General features: G+C 40.5%; 1 protein-coding gene across 1 annotated transcript in view; it reads right to left on the reverse strand.

Annotated features, from left to right (window-relative positions):
- CHD1 (chromodomain helicase DNA binding protein 1) overlaps positions 1–15,244 on the reverse strand; it is a 72,271-nt gene that overhangs the window by 19,825 nt on the left and 37,202 nt on the right. The window contains exons 9-17 of the mRNA XM_086480106.1: positions 14,869–15,047; positions 13,696–13,823; positions 12,890–13,106; positions 12,210–12,299; positions 11,158–11,348; positions 9,884–10,072; positions 8,603–8,765; positions 6,854–7,006; positions 6,298–6,369 (exon numbers count right to left, since the gene is read on the reverse strand). Of these exons, the coding sequence (XP_086336232.1) occupies positions 6,298–6,369; positions 6,854–7,006; positions 8,603–8,765; positions 9,884–10,072; positions 11,158–11,348; positions 12,210–12,299; positions 12,890–13,106; positions 13,696–13,823; positions 14,869–15,047 (1,382 nt within the window). The remainder of the gene's footprint in view (positions 1–6,297; positions 6,370–6,853; positions 7,007–8,602; positions 8,766–9,883; positions 10,073–11,157; positions 11,349–12,209; positions 12,300–12,889; positions 13,107–13,695; positions 13,824–14,868; positions 15,048–15,244) is intronic.

Below are 15,244 nucleotides of genomic sequence, written 5' to 3' on the forward strand. Positions count from 1 at the left end.
TATCCCTGGGACGTCCAAGTCAGCATGTTCTTATTGCCGTGTCTCCTGAATGTGTCCCAGGCACTGTTCACGGTTAAACAAAATATTTCTCAGAATACTACCCAGAGATCTGCCCTGAGGCTGGATAATTATGAGTGGCAGGGTGTGTGGGAAAGTATGGGCAAGTGCCTAGGACAGTGGTCACCCCCAGTGTTTTGGAATTTCACCCCTGAACAAATGCAGAATCCTGAAAAACTAGTAAAACATTTGGAAAAGGTGTGCTGTCACCCTGGCAATTCCAGAGTCACAAATCATTGCAACACGCTGGGGCGTGGCTCATGCCTCCCAAGCCCTTATCAACACTATTCAGTGCCCTCAAGGGGAAGAGAAGGTCTCTGGACCTGAAAACAGACCAACAGGTGCTACAGCTGACTCAGAGAACCAACCTGTGCCGGTATCACTTGCCCCTATATGGAGGAAGTACACAAAGAAATCGGTTCACTTAGTGAGGGATGAAAGTTAGAACCAGGGCCATCGCGAGAACAGAAGGAAGAGGCAGAACCAGAGATAATCACCCAATCCCTATCCTTGAGTGAGCTGTGATATAAGCAAAAGGATTTTGGCCACCATCCAGGTGAGCACTGGGATAACAGGGCCAGTAGCTTGGAATTGGAGGGTAGGGAAGTCAAGCAGCTGGGCTCCCTGTCTAGGAAAGCGGGTATTGACAAGGCAATTGGAAAGCGAACAAAAGCCCTCACAGGCAACTCCTGTGAGGCATGAGGGAAAGAAGATGTTACATGTCACCCAGGCAAGTGGACCACCATGGAGAGAGGTATTCAGTTCCCGAGGGAATTAGCTGTGCTGGAGGTGATTTATAATGATCTGGATAACGGGCAGTCACCTCTAGATCCAGATGAAGTCCGATGCACACAGCCCACGTGGTGCAAGTTTCTACGATGTGCAGCGCCATCGTATGCCAACTCACTGGCAGCAATGTCCTGGAAAGAAGGTGACGGACAAACGCTGGATGAATTGGCTAGCCAACTCCAGCAACATGAAGGAAGACTCTCTTCTTCCCTACAGTCTCTGCCATGGAAGAACTGTCCTGGGAGTTCCAGCAATTCAAAAAGGATATGTCCTACCCCCCAGCTGTACGGGCCCATATCTCAGCTATTAGAAATAGGCACTCCTCTGCTCAAAAGAGAATACAGAAGGTACACACTGTGGGCTACCCTATGGTTTTACCTGTGTGACCATGGAGAGGACACGAGGAAGTGGGATACAAAATCCACTTCAGTCCTAGCTGCACAGGTAAGTGAGTTGTGGGGGAAAACCACCACAAAAGAGGATTCTTCCTGGAAAGATGCCGCTCCAGTTTCCAGTGGTAAATTCCCCAGACAGGGTAGAAGGGCTGATCTTGAAGGGACTTGTAAGTCATTTTTACAAGAAGTGAGTGATTCTGATCAGGATTAGAGGGGCCCTGCCTCCAGCCAGCTGGAGGAAAGGGACAACTGTGTTTATCGGACTGTGTAGGTCCAATGGCCTGGCACGTCAGACCCACAGGAGTATAAGGCTCTAGTAGACTCTGGTGCAAAATGTACCCTAATGCCATCAAGCTACAGAGGGGTAGAACCCATCTGTATTTCTGGAGTGACAGGGGGATCCCAACAGCTAACTGTACTGGAAGCCGAGGGTATTTCAAGGACCCTAGAGAGTACCAGTGGGCCTTTGGTATAGCTGCCTTGGAGACAGAGGAAGTTGAACAGTTGTCCACCGTGCCTGGTCTCTTGGAGGACCCTTCTGTGGTGGGGCTGCTGAAGGTTGAAGAACAATGTGTGCTAATTACTACCACAACAGTACATCAGCAGCAATATCGCACCAACTGAGACTCTCTGATTCCCATCCATAAGCTGACTCGTCAACTGGAGAGTCAAGGGGTGATGAGCAAAACTCACTCACCCTCTAACAGCCCCATGTGGCCAGCATGAAAATCTAACGGAGAGTGGAGACTAACAGTAGCCTACCGTATCCTGAATGAAGTCACGCCGCTGCTGAATGCTACCGTGCCAGACACGCTAGAACTTCAATACGAACTGAAGTCAAAGGCAGCCAAGTGGTACGCCACAACTGACATCGCTAGTGCATTTTTCTCAATCCCTTTGGCAGCAGAATGCAGGCCACAGTTTGCTTTCCCTTGGAGGGACATCCAGTACACCTGGAATCGACTGCCCCAGGGGTGGAAACACAGTTCCACCATTTGCCATGGACTGATTCAGACTACACTGGAACAGAGTGAAGCATCAGAACACCTGCAATACATTGATGACGTTATCGTATGGGGCAACACAGCAGAAAATGTTTTTGAGAAAGGGAGGAAAATAGTTCAAGGTCTTCTGAAGGCGGGTTTTGCCATAAAACAAAATAAGGTTAAGGGACCTGCACAGGACATCCAGTTTTAAGAAATAAAACGGCGAGACGGGTGTTGCCAGATTCCAATGGATGTGATCAAGAAAATAGCAGCCATGTCTCCACCACTAGTAAAAAGGAAACACAAGCCTTCTTAGGTGTTGTGGGTTTCTGGAATATGCATATCCCAGATTATAGTCTGATTTTAAACCCTCTCTATGAAGTGACACCAAAGAATGATTTTGGATGGGGCCCTGAACAACGACAAGCCTTTGAACAAATTAAACGGGAGACTGTTCATGCAGTAGCCCTTGGGCCAGTCTGGACAGGACAAGGTGTTAGAAATGTGCTCTACACCGCAGCTGGGGAGAATGGCCCTACCTGGAGTGTTTGGCAGAAAGCATCCAGGGAGACCCATGGTTGATGCCGAGGGTTTTGGGGTTGGGGATATAGAGGATCTGAGGCCCACTATACTCCAACTGAAAAAGAGATCTTGGCAGCATATGAAGGAGTTCGAGCTGCCTTGGAAGTGGCTGGAACTGAAGCACAGCTTGTCTTAGCACCCCGACTGCCAGTGCTGGGATGGATGTTCAAAGGGAGAGTCTCCCCAACACACCATTCAGCTGATGTTGCATGGATATGTGGGTCGCAGTGATAACAAAATGGGCTCGAATAGGGAGCCCGAGCCACCCAGGAATTTTGGAAACGATCACAAACTGGCCAGAAGGCAAAGATTTTGGAATGTTGGAGGAGGAGGAGGCTGAAGAGGCCCCACCATATAATAAACTACCAGATAATGAGAAGCGATATGCCCTGTTTACCAATGGGTCTTGTCACATTGTTGGAAAACATCAGAGGTGGAAGGCTGCTGTGTGGAGTCCCACATGATGAGTCACTGAAGCTGCTGAAGGACAAGGTGAATCGAGTCAGTTTGCAGAGGTGAAAGCCACCCAACTGGCTTTAGATATTGCTGAGCGAGAAAGGTGGCCAGTGCTTTATCTCTATACTGACTCATTGATGGTGGCAAATGCTCTGTTGAGGTGGTTACAGCAGTGGAAGCAGAGCAATTGGCAACACAAAGGTAAACCAATCTGGGCTGTTGAATTATGGCAAGATATTGCTGCTTGGGTAGAGAACTTGGTTGTGAAGGTACATCATGTGAATACCCATGTACTCAAGAGTAGGGCCACTGAAGAATATCAAAACAAGCAGCAAGTAGATCAGGCTGCTAAGATTGAAGTGGCTCAGGTGGATTTGGACTAGCAACATAAGGGTGAATTATTTATAGCTCAGTGGGCCCATGACAGCTCAGGCCATCAAGGAAGGGATGCAACATACAGATGGGCTCGTGACCGAGGGGTGGACTTGACCAGGGACACTATTGCACAGGTTATCCATGAGTGTGAAACATGTGCTGGGATCAACAATCCAAGCATTTGAAGCCCTTGTGGTATGGAGGGTGATGGCCGAAATATAAATATGGGGAGGCCTGGTAGACTGACTGTAACACACTCTCAAAAACTAGCCAAGGCAAGTGCCATATGCATACAGTGGTGGAAGCAACCACCGGATGGCTGGAAACATATGCCACGCCCCATGCCACTGCCTGGAACACTATCCTGGGCCTTGAAAAGCAAGTCTTATGGCGACACAGCGCCCCAGAAAGGATTGAGTCAGACAATGAGACTCATATCCAAAAGAATCTCATAGACACTTGGGCCAAAAAGCATGGAATTGAGTGGGTATATCGCATCCTCTATTTGTACCTCAATAGAACGGTACAATGGTCTGCTAAAAAACACACTGAGAACAATGGGGGGTGGGGCCTTCAAACACTGGGATACATATTTAGCAGAAGCCACCTGGTCAGTACATACTGGAGGATCTACCAACTGAGCTGGCCCTGCCCAATCAAACCTCCTACATACTGTAGAGGGGGAAAGTCCCTGTAGTGCACATGAAGAATATGTTAGGAAAGAGAGTTTGGGTTAGTCCTGCGGCAGGCAAAGACAAACCCATCCGTGGGATTGCTTTTGCTCAAAGACCTGGGTGCACTTGGTGGGAGATGCAGGAAGATGGGCAAGTTCAATGCATACCCCAAGGGGATTTAATTTTGGGTGAGAATAGCCAATGAATTAAACTGTGTGATGTTAATCGCTAAATAACCCTGCCATTGTATGTTGCCACTACTACAGCTGCTGTATGTCATAACAATGGTGTTACAGTGAGAATCACTCGAATCAATGAAGGATGGACTTTGATGAAATTGAGAGTCAGCAGTGATGGAACTTGAACCGGCTTCAGCAACTTCCTCAAGATCAACACCCTCAACCTGCAGACTGTGAGCATGGCCCATGTGAAACAGACCAGCCACAGGCTCTGCATTCAGCATGCAGCAACCCAACACCACCTCCAACAGATGGAATGCCAAAGTATAGGATCTGTGCATGACATATATGGTATAGAATAAGGGGGGGATAATGTCCTGGGTTTGTCTAGGATAGAGTTAATTTTCACCAGAAGCTGGGAGGGGGCACAGCTGGGATAGCCAAACCAAGCTAGCCAAGGGAATTCGATACCATGCTGATGTCATGCTCAGTATATAAGGGGGGAGCGTGCAGCCGTCTGGTGCTCTGATCCTGGCTGGGCCTAAACCACGACAGCATCCTAGATTATTATCACCGACCAAAAAATCCCAACCAAACAAAAGATCGGCCAAAAAAGTATAAAAACCCTACTTCAAAGCCTTGTATGTCGCAAAGTCTCTCTCCCATGCCCCCTGGCCCAAGCCCTGTAAGACTTGCCATGCTAGAGCAGGGAAGATGCTTAAGCCTACAGCTAACTGATTAAGACACAGGAAGCAACCAGGTTCAATGCTGTTGTTCAAATTCATGAACAACACGAAAATGGGATAAGCAATGAGGTGAAAAAGCCTGTAGATGACATAGAACTATTAATTCAGAGACAACTATGAAGGACTGCGGAAAGATCTTTAAACAAGCAATGAAACAACACATGAAATTCAAGATGAAGTTAAACCAGGTTTTAAAAAAATATTCCAAATTTTCGGTACAATTTAAGGAAATAGTGAACCATTACAATCAGGAATGAGTCCCAAGAATTGTGTTAGAAACTTCCATGTAGCCCTTAGCTCAGTAATGGCCAAAACCATACGGAATGTTCTGAATTTTTAGTAAAGAAAAATGAAAAACCACCAAAACAACTTCCCCTCCTCCAAATCTGCTAGTACAGGACAAAAGACTTAAGCTGACCAAAGGTATGCAATGGCTTGCATATTAGGAATGCTAAATAAGCTACAATCTTCCAACTGAGAAAAGAAAAGAATCTGTAACAGACACACATATATTCACAGGTTGCTCACAAAGAATGGCTAGAAATCAGTTCTTCACTATTTCTTCCAGGGTAAGTAAGCAGGTGGCAACAAAGGAAGACAATAGAAGCCAAATTTGAAACAACTAAAGATTGTTGTTAATGCAAGAATATACAGAAGTTAGTTCTGCTCACTGCCAAAGGATGTTTTCGATGCTAACTGCTTGTGTAAGTTCAATGCTCTTGTAAACATTGTTGGGTTAAGTTCTACACAGCAACAAAGCTGAGGTTAAATTTCTGCAGCATTTATACAGTAATTAAAATGACTTTCAATATAGAGCTTTTAGAAAATAATTACAGCCACACAATTGATTAAATATCATTTTCATAAGTCCTGAGTTTTCACTTGATCTCTTCTTAGAGAAAAAAAATAGCAGATTCTAATCTTATAGTCTAGGCAGTAACAATGAATTTTCAAGCTTATTGATATATTCCTCACTTTTCTCAGCCTTCATTTTTTGTGCATTTTTTTTTTATTTCTTGGGAAAACAAAACAGATTCCTTCAGAAAAAAATACCATACCTCTGATCCTTCTGCATTAAAATGATCCAGTGCTTGTTTCCTTAATTCCCCTTTTATTGATCCATCCAGTCTCTAAACAGATTGAATACTACAGTTAAAAAGTAATTCTTATACTATATTCAAAATAAGAACTCTCAACTGGCAAAACTTGTTATGTGAAGGAAAAAAAAGTAATGCAACACCATATGTTTTTTTAATTAATCTGTTTCATTTCGAGGTACTATTTAGCATATAGCAATTGTCAGTCTTTCTAGAAAAAGAACCCATTTTCTTAAATCTTTTCTTAAGCAAAGTGGTAAAGATCACACAAGCACAAAACAGTAGAGGTTGGAAGGGACCTCTGGAGGTCATCTTGTCAAACTCCTCTACTCAGGCAGGGAAAGCTAAAGCAGGTTGCCCAAGGTCATGTCCAGGTGGCTTTTGTACGTCACAGGAGATTGAGATGTCATAACCTCTGGACAACTTGTTCCAGTGCTCTGTCACCCTCGGAGTAAAGAAAAGATTTTTCTCATATTCAAAATCAAAACTTCATGGCTACTACCACCAAGATTCTTACCTGAAAGGGAAACTGACGATACTTCAGATATTCTGCCAGGATGTCCAGCATCCTCACCATCTGTGAGAAAATCAGAACTCTGTTGCCACGTTCTCGCAGACGGATCAGTAGCTTGTCAAGAAGGATTAGTTTTCCACTGCTACGTATTAAATGCTACAAAAACCAAGAAATACCTATTACAAAGTAAGTTCATCTCAATACTAACACACACATTGCAGTTGGCCAAACATTCATTTGAGATTTGCTCTTCTTTCTATTGCTGTGGGGGAAAAAAAAAGCATCAAATTCTTACATGCTTTAAGAATTTTACAGTTTAAAATGTGCAAACAATATATAGTCTCCTAGAGATATAAGAAAAACCCCACCAAATTCATGTGACCGTAAGACAACACTGCTATATAAATTTACAAGTATGCAGCATTAACTGAACACAGGAGTTTACTCTCAGTTTAGTTTAGTTGATTCTAACTGAAATCAACAGGATTACTAATTCACTATTTTTAAAGGAAATGCATGGTTCAGTTCCCTCTCTTAAAGTCACATCTTAATATCTCATCAAAACATTAAGTAAATGCATGCGTTTAAAAATTTAAGTGGTTATGATGTAGGCACAACCTCTTTCCTCCCAAGTAAAAAATGAAATTCGGTAAGCAGTAAAATGTAAGATTGAGAAAAAACTATCTTAGTACTACTCTCTCTTCACTTCCCATCTCTTGACAAGAAATGGGTTCTGCTGCTTAACCCTCTAAGTATTTTTAAACAAAGCCTAACAATCAAGTTTCTCAGGCAAGATCAAGTGAGAGAAATCTTGTTTGTGGGGTCTAATATTGTAACCCACCTAAAGCCGGTTTCGCCTTCTCAGCTCCATTGGGAATAACTAAAACAGAAACTCAAGAAAAGGTGACATTTAATGTTGAAAACTTTAGGCCTCTTTATATGAAGACACCTGGGACAATTTTGGGGAACGCTAGATTTTGAGTTAGGTGCTTTTACTTTTTATGCCAGAAAGGAGAAGCATATTTGTCACTGCATAAACTAGTAGCTTTGGTAAGGTATTTGAATTATCAACTTGAAAGCTTACAGAAAAAAAATCATCTTTGAAAATATTTATGCTGGTATAAACTGCATCAACCACAACAGCCTTCTTATCTGTTGCTGAGCTTCTCAAAAGTTTTGGTACAAATACTAATTAACCTTAAAAAACCCAAACCAAACCAAACCAGAAAACGAAGAACTACAGACCACCTTTGGTAGTGGTATTTTTTTTCATCCATTACAACTACAATAACAAAATCAGACTGAGCTTTGGATGCTTGTTACTCTCACATTTCCTTTCACTTCGGTTGTCTGCAGGCACACATTTGATTATAAAAAAAGCTTAAAAGCATTCTGCAGATCACTTTCTGCTATCACATAGATTGCTGGTGTATCACTGCCAGACAGATGCATTTCCAATTACACTACTTTTACCTGGTACTTAGCTACTTTATTTTACATTTAAAAAAATAAAATAGGTCCCAAGTTTATTTTGCATGAAAATACACAGCCTATTCAATTATTCAGGAAAGAAAAATTAATTCACTTACCTGTAAAATCCAGGATGCACAGTTTCCAAAGAACCTGTTTTTCTTAATATATTTCAATAAGAATTAATAAACTTCCAGAGCACTATAAAATTGTGTGAATATTACTAGCTGTAAAAGGAACTTTTTTCATTATTTTTTTTTTTAAATTAGAAAGTGACATTACCTGTAAGGCCTCCTGTTTATTATAGAATTCATTATCATCTGGTGGTTTAATGAGGTAGCAATGGTTACAACACTTCTTGAGTTCCATCATGATGTTCAAAAAGCCTGAGGTACTGCCTTTTGAACCTTTACTGAGGGCTTTGTAATTCCTGGTTAAAATCCACCTATGGTATAAAATGTACAATATAAGTAATTTTTAACAGTATGTGGAAGCAAGACAGACATAAGCTCTCAAAATATAAACAAGCTAAAGAAAAAAAGCAGCTCCCAAAAGAGTGTATAAACATGCCAAACAAAAAAATGCCCCATGAATACACATGAAACCAGTGTAATTCTTGAGCCCTTGCTTCACAGAATTTTACTGTTGTGAAACCCTAGAAGCCTCAAGTTCAAATTGCATTAAAAACTATTATACTTCAATAAATTGCTGTCCTGGGTTACAGTGTAAAATGTGCCAAAAGGAAAAAAAAAATATTCTATTACCATCTTCAGGAGCTGTTGAGACCAGGTGGGGAGGTGCTCCCTGCCTCCCCCCTCTGGACTATCTCCTGTTACTGGGCACAACAATGCCTTATCGTCTGACCCATCGATAACTCGCTCCTGGGCTATCTCCTGTTAATGGCCCATCAAGGAACTGCCTCACGACTCCCCATCCCATTGTGAGATGCTCCGCCCGGGGGGCGGGTGGGGGTGGGGGTGTGGTGTGAAGGAGCCAAGCAGTCCATGCCAAATAAAAACGGAGATCTCGAACACCCTAGCAGCCTTCTTCCACTGGATTCCCAGAGGAGTTTTTCCCCCACTGGAGTTCCAGAGGACAAGAGCCACCTACCTACCAGTGGACCTTGGGAGGAAGACCAGACTCTTTTACCTGATTGCTGCTTCCACAGAACTACACCCATCACTTCAGGAGGACTGCAGCCAGCATCTTATCGGACTGCTACTGCCACCCTAACAGGGTGTCAGGTTGTATTCCTGACTCTGTCAGTGTAAACCAGTGGGTTGTTTGTTTTTTCTCTGCCTTGTGTTATATATATATATATATATATATATATATATATATACACATATATATATTAGTAAAGAACTGTTATTCCTATTCCCCATATCTTTGCCTGAAGGCCCCTTAATTTCAAAATTATAATAATTTGGAGGGAAGGGGGTTGCACTTTCCATTTCAAGGGAGGCTCCTGCCTTCCTCCATAGACACCTGTCTTTCAAACCAAGACAATTGCATATAGATTTATCACTAAAACAGCACAACTTAAAAAGTGTTGTTACTTACTTGTAATACTGCTTCTGCAATGCACTCATTTCCATCCTCAGAATTTGCTCAACTTTAGCAGGTAAAGACTTTTCTACATCTTTTTTAACTCTCCTCAGAAGAAATGGTTCAAGTTCTTTGTGGAGACTTGCATAACCATACTCTCTCCCTTTGCCATGCTCCTCTTCAAAATCTTCCCAGGAGGAAAACCTTCAACATAACATAGAATGAGGGTAAAATAGTGACATACTGTGAATGACTTGAAGAAGCAAAATTCAAGAAGAAAGGTAACACAAACACAGAATGTGTATAAATATACCACAAGAGCATACACATATTTGCATCTCTTCCCTACTCCCTTCTGTTTAATTTATCCCATTTCTGAATTTTCGTCTCACAAGATATTCCAAATACTTTCCCTGTAAACAGAATAATGGAATTTTTGCAAAAACATTTACAGAATGAAAACTACAGAGCGGAAACCAAACATTTTTCTTTTTCTGCAAGGATACTCACCTAGATTGTTGCAGAAATTCCATTATTACTTTTACCACAAGCAGCACAAAAACCCAGCTGCTTGGCTAGAGGATGCGCAAGAGAATAAGAGACTACTTGATGTACATTTTGCAGCTTGTATGTAGCTGAAGTTTAACTATCCTCTGTGCTAACAAACTAGGAGAACAGACTTTATGATCAAATGAAGAATGGGTACTAGACCATAGTGGCTTTGTTTGCAAGGTTCTGAAGAAGTCAGTACAATCCACAGCTGAAAATAAATGGAGCTACGGTACTTGGCATTTACAAGATGTCTGACAGGAATAAGTGCTCTCACACATGAGCTCTATTTTATCTTAGGTAAAAGCAGAATTCAGTACAAAATAAGGTCAATACAGTAAGCCTACTGTATGCAAACTGTATGGGAAAACCAGCTATCTGACTGAACTACAGGATGTTAGGCATCTTGGTACAAATTTGTTTTCATTAATAGTACTAACAAAGAAAGATTCCATTCTGTTTTCCTCTTAGGCTAAGATGACACCTTTTTTCCAGGTTCTGACCCATTCATCAATCCACCATTTTTGTGGACTGCTAAAATGGAAAAAGGTGACAACTGCTACCAGTGTTACTTACCAGGAGCAGCATAAAAAAATACATGCATCTGCTTTATGCAGAATATTTAAATTATCTTCCAGTATGATCCTCTACTTCTGTTGATTCTCAAATCACTACACTACTTCACAATAACAAACTTGACCAAAAAATGTTAAAAAGAATCATGTAAAACTCATCCTTACTTTTCCGGCATGATGAAGTGCAACAAAGACCAAAGCTCTTTAAGGGAGTTTTGCAGAGGGGTTCCAGTGATCAGAAGGCGATGGTTAGACTTAAAGTCTATTAAAGTCTTGTACAGAAGAGAGTCATCATTTTTTAAACGATGAGCTTCATCAACTCCTATGAACGCCCAATTCAGACCACCAAGGAATGACTTAAAAGAAAGAGAGGTGGAACATTATTCAAATAAACACATTGCATAATTTCCCACATTTTATAATCAAGCTATAAACACCATCACTTCTTGGTTTATTTTAACAAAATACGGACAGTTATATAATTTTTAGTACTAATTATGGCTTTTACATTTGCCAGATTCAATGAAAGGCTCTGCAAACATTCCAAAAATGTACAAATTAAGTTTAAAAGGTAAAAAATGTCCAAAAGTCTGACCCACATTAATTTTTACATGACAGAAAAAAAATCACTATTGACCTCTTCTTCCCAGCACGTACAAACAAATGAAGTAAAAATGTTCTGCTTCTCGACTATCTATAGAAATTTCCATATACTGTTAGAAGGATTAACAATAACTGTGTGTGCTACCACTACGGAGACAGTATTAATTCATGTACACATACTACTGTTGTCACAGTAACAAAGAAAAAACATATGGGATTTCATAGTTCTGTATCATGTTTGGAGCTAGGGGTTGTGTTCTTTTTCAGTTCCTTGATGGTGGTCTGCAAAGAAGTAGAGCTTTTGAAGATGGGAGAAGATTATTACAGTAATGAGAATCTCAAGGAAACTGGCGAAAAAGAAGTGTTACCCACTTAATGAAATGGGAAAAGGCTGAAAGCCTCACCAGACATATAGAAAACCTAGAAGTGCTTTAAAAAAACCAACGCCCCCCCCAAAGAATTTCCAAAAACCCAATCCACACACTGACACTACTTCCAAAACCAAAAGCTATCACACCCACCATAAATTTAATGACCCATAAACCGAATGCATGCCAGTCTAAAGGGAGTTCTACACTTGAGAAATTATTTTTATCTCCCTGAAGTGTGATTACCTTATCCTTCAGCAAAATTTCATATGTTGTTAGAAGTATGTTAAACTTCAATCGTTTGGTCTGTGGATGCATCCATTCATGAGTTCTTATCTACAAAAAGAATCAAGAGAAAAACAGTCTTGTTGACTGGGATGAATTTAAGTACTGCAGCAATGTAAATGTTTTAATGACATACCACACTATGGTCACAAAACAGAAGCACAGCATATTAACACACACAAGACTGAACTTCCAACTTATCTAAGCACTTCAAAAAGTACTTGTTTAAACTTATGAATAAACAGCAAAGAATTTCTACAAAACATTTTTTACTTTAATGGATAAGTTTACTGACATTCAGAAAACACATTAAGAAAACAAACCAACAACGTGTCAGGAAATAAATTAAGATCATGACTGGCTTGCTTACATATTTATTTTTACTATATCCACCTAAATAATCATATGGCAGAAGATAATTTGTTTTCAAATGCAAGATTAAAATTTAATCCTGCTCTCTTGATTCCACAGAATGTCTTGATAGCAGTAAGGAATCTTTCAAACACCTTTATATCACATCCAAATCCAAGCTTTCAATTTGCATCTTAAACACATATTTGCAGTGTTTCTGCAAATGACAGGAACACGAAGCAAGTCTTGTTTTTCTATAAGCCTTTCCAATAATAAAGAGAAACACTCACCATATTTCTGCTAGTTATATCTCCTAAGTACACTACAGCATTCATCTGAGGAGCCCAAGTTTGAATCTCTCTTTGCCAAGATGTCAAGGTAGAAAGTGGCACGACCAGCAAGAAAGGCCCATACAATTGATGTTCGTGAAATAGGTAGTTCAGAAAAGAAATTGTTTGTATTGTTTTACCGAGACCCATTTCATCTGCAAGAATACAGCTATTCCCTCTAAAAAAAAAATTAAAAAAAAAATAGGGCAGTGTAGAGAGCGTGAAGGATTGGACAGGAAGAAATTGTTATCTTTTGAGCATAAAAAACATTAAAACATTCATTCAAGTTTTCAAGATTTTGCAACTATGCATCTTGAAGAAGTTTATTTCCATTGTTTTTCTATAAAAACAATTACCACACACCCTCCACTCAATACTTGAAATAAATAAACAGAATTAACAAAAAGCTTGTAAGTATTCCTCGTGAGCCTAATTTTAAAATGTAACACTAACGTTGACATTTCAGAAGAGTTTGCTTTGGGTTTTCTGGTTTTACTCTTTTGGGTTTGTTTGTTTTAAACAAATACGACTTACCCCCATAAGAAACTAAAAGCAAAGCAACAACAGAGCTCAGCTGTTTTCTGAGAACAGTCATGCAATGATAAGTTTTGGTACTACTTGGAGTAAAACCACTCCCCTCAGACCTGTACTTTGAGCTTACTGTATGAAACCCTCCACCTTCAAAAAAAACACAGAAAAATCGATTTCAAAGTTTTACAAATGCTTACAATTTATAAACAGAAAAACTCATTTCAGGCTATACTTACTTGCACCATGAGTGAGCAAGCCAATTCAATCCACTTAACTGATAATCTCTTAACTCTAAATTTTCATGTCCCCCAATGTAAGACGGTTGCTTCTTCAGTGCAACAAATCTTGGTCTCTGTTTTAGAACCTGTCAAAAGAGAATTTATCAGTCTTACTACCAACTGAAGTTACCGAATGGCTTCCTAAAGAAGAAACAGCAGTAGGGATCTATTAGGTCACCAAGTCTAGTCTTTATCCAGTGACAAAAAATAGGTCATATAAAAACATCAAGCAATTTGCAAGTTTAAATTAGTTTGATTGCTAATCTAAATTTCACAACAACAGTGACATTAACTCACTCAAAGTTTACTTTTAAAATAAACTACAATACTAAAAAATTGAATCTTTGAATGCCAGTGAAAATGCAGGGGACTGGTATCTACAAAAAGCTACTCTTAATAGTGGTATTTTCCATAGAAATATCACTATGTATCATTGTTACTATTCTGAACAACTTTCAAAAAGTATTTCATAATATGTATCTTTTCTCCGGATTCATAGAATATTTTCACATTTTTACTACCACAACTGATGTGGTGGCTTGAACCTGGATGGCAGCTAAGCTGCCGCCCGGTTGCTTATTCACTCCCTATCTCAGTTGGACAAGGGAGTGAAACAGTGAAAATAAGAAAAACTTGTGGGTCAAAATGAAGAGTTTACTGGGTGAATGAAAAAACCCAATCAGCCAAAACAAAAACCCACAAGCAAAAAAGCCCCCACAAGTGACAGAAATGGAGTCACGCATAACTTACCAGCAGACTGATGACCAGCAAGTCTCCAAGCAACAGCCACCTTCAAACCCCTGGCTCAGCCCACCCAGTTCTATTGCTAAGCATGACATTAAATGCCATGAAATATCTCTTTAGTCAGCTGGAGTCAGCTGTACTGGCTGCATGCCCTCGCAGCCCCCTGCCCACCCCCAACCATAGCAGGAAGGGAAAGCAAGAAACAGAGGAGGCCTTGACGCTGTACAAGCACTGTTCAGCAACAGCCAAAACACTGGTGTGTTATCGACAGTTTTTAGGTCACAAATCTAGAACACGGATCACACAGGCTGCTATGAAGAAAACTAACTTCATCCCAGTCAGACCCAGTATAACTGATTATAAATCCACTGCAAATTACATACTCACCTTGCAGTCCTTAAAGGGAGTGGTTTTGGATTGATTTCTGCTAAAGTACTCATCAATGCATGCCTGAAACTTTTTGGCAATGAGAGCACCATCTTCCCAGCTACATTCTGAATAAGGCAGACCCTGCCATTTACAATAGTAGTCTGGATAACCAGCCGCTGATTTCTGATTTGAATGAGCTGCAGAAATGCACCAGAAATATCTGATCAGCATTTTACTTCTGTATCTTATGAAAACAGTTGATTTAGATAGCAAGACAACATGTGCTAGCTTCATAGCACAGGCAGTATGACAACTTTTCTCTTTACCCAAATTTTGTTTTGGATTAAAAAGTTAGTGATATTCATATTCTAAATTTCTTAACTAGAAATGCAAC

The sequence above is a fragment of the Leptosomus discolor genome, chromosome Z, assembly GCF_034619465.1.
Source record: "Leptosomus discolor isolate bLepDis1 chromosome Z, bLepDis1.hap2, whole genome shotgun sequence".
Lineage (NCBI taxonomy): Eukaryota > Metazoa > Chordata > Aves > Leptosomiformes > Leptosomidae > Leptosomus > Leptosomus discolor.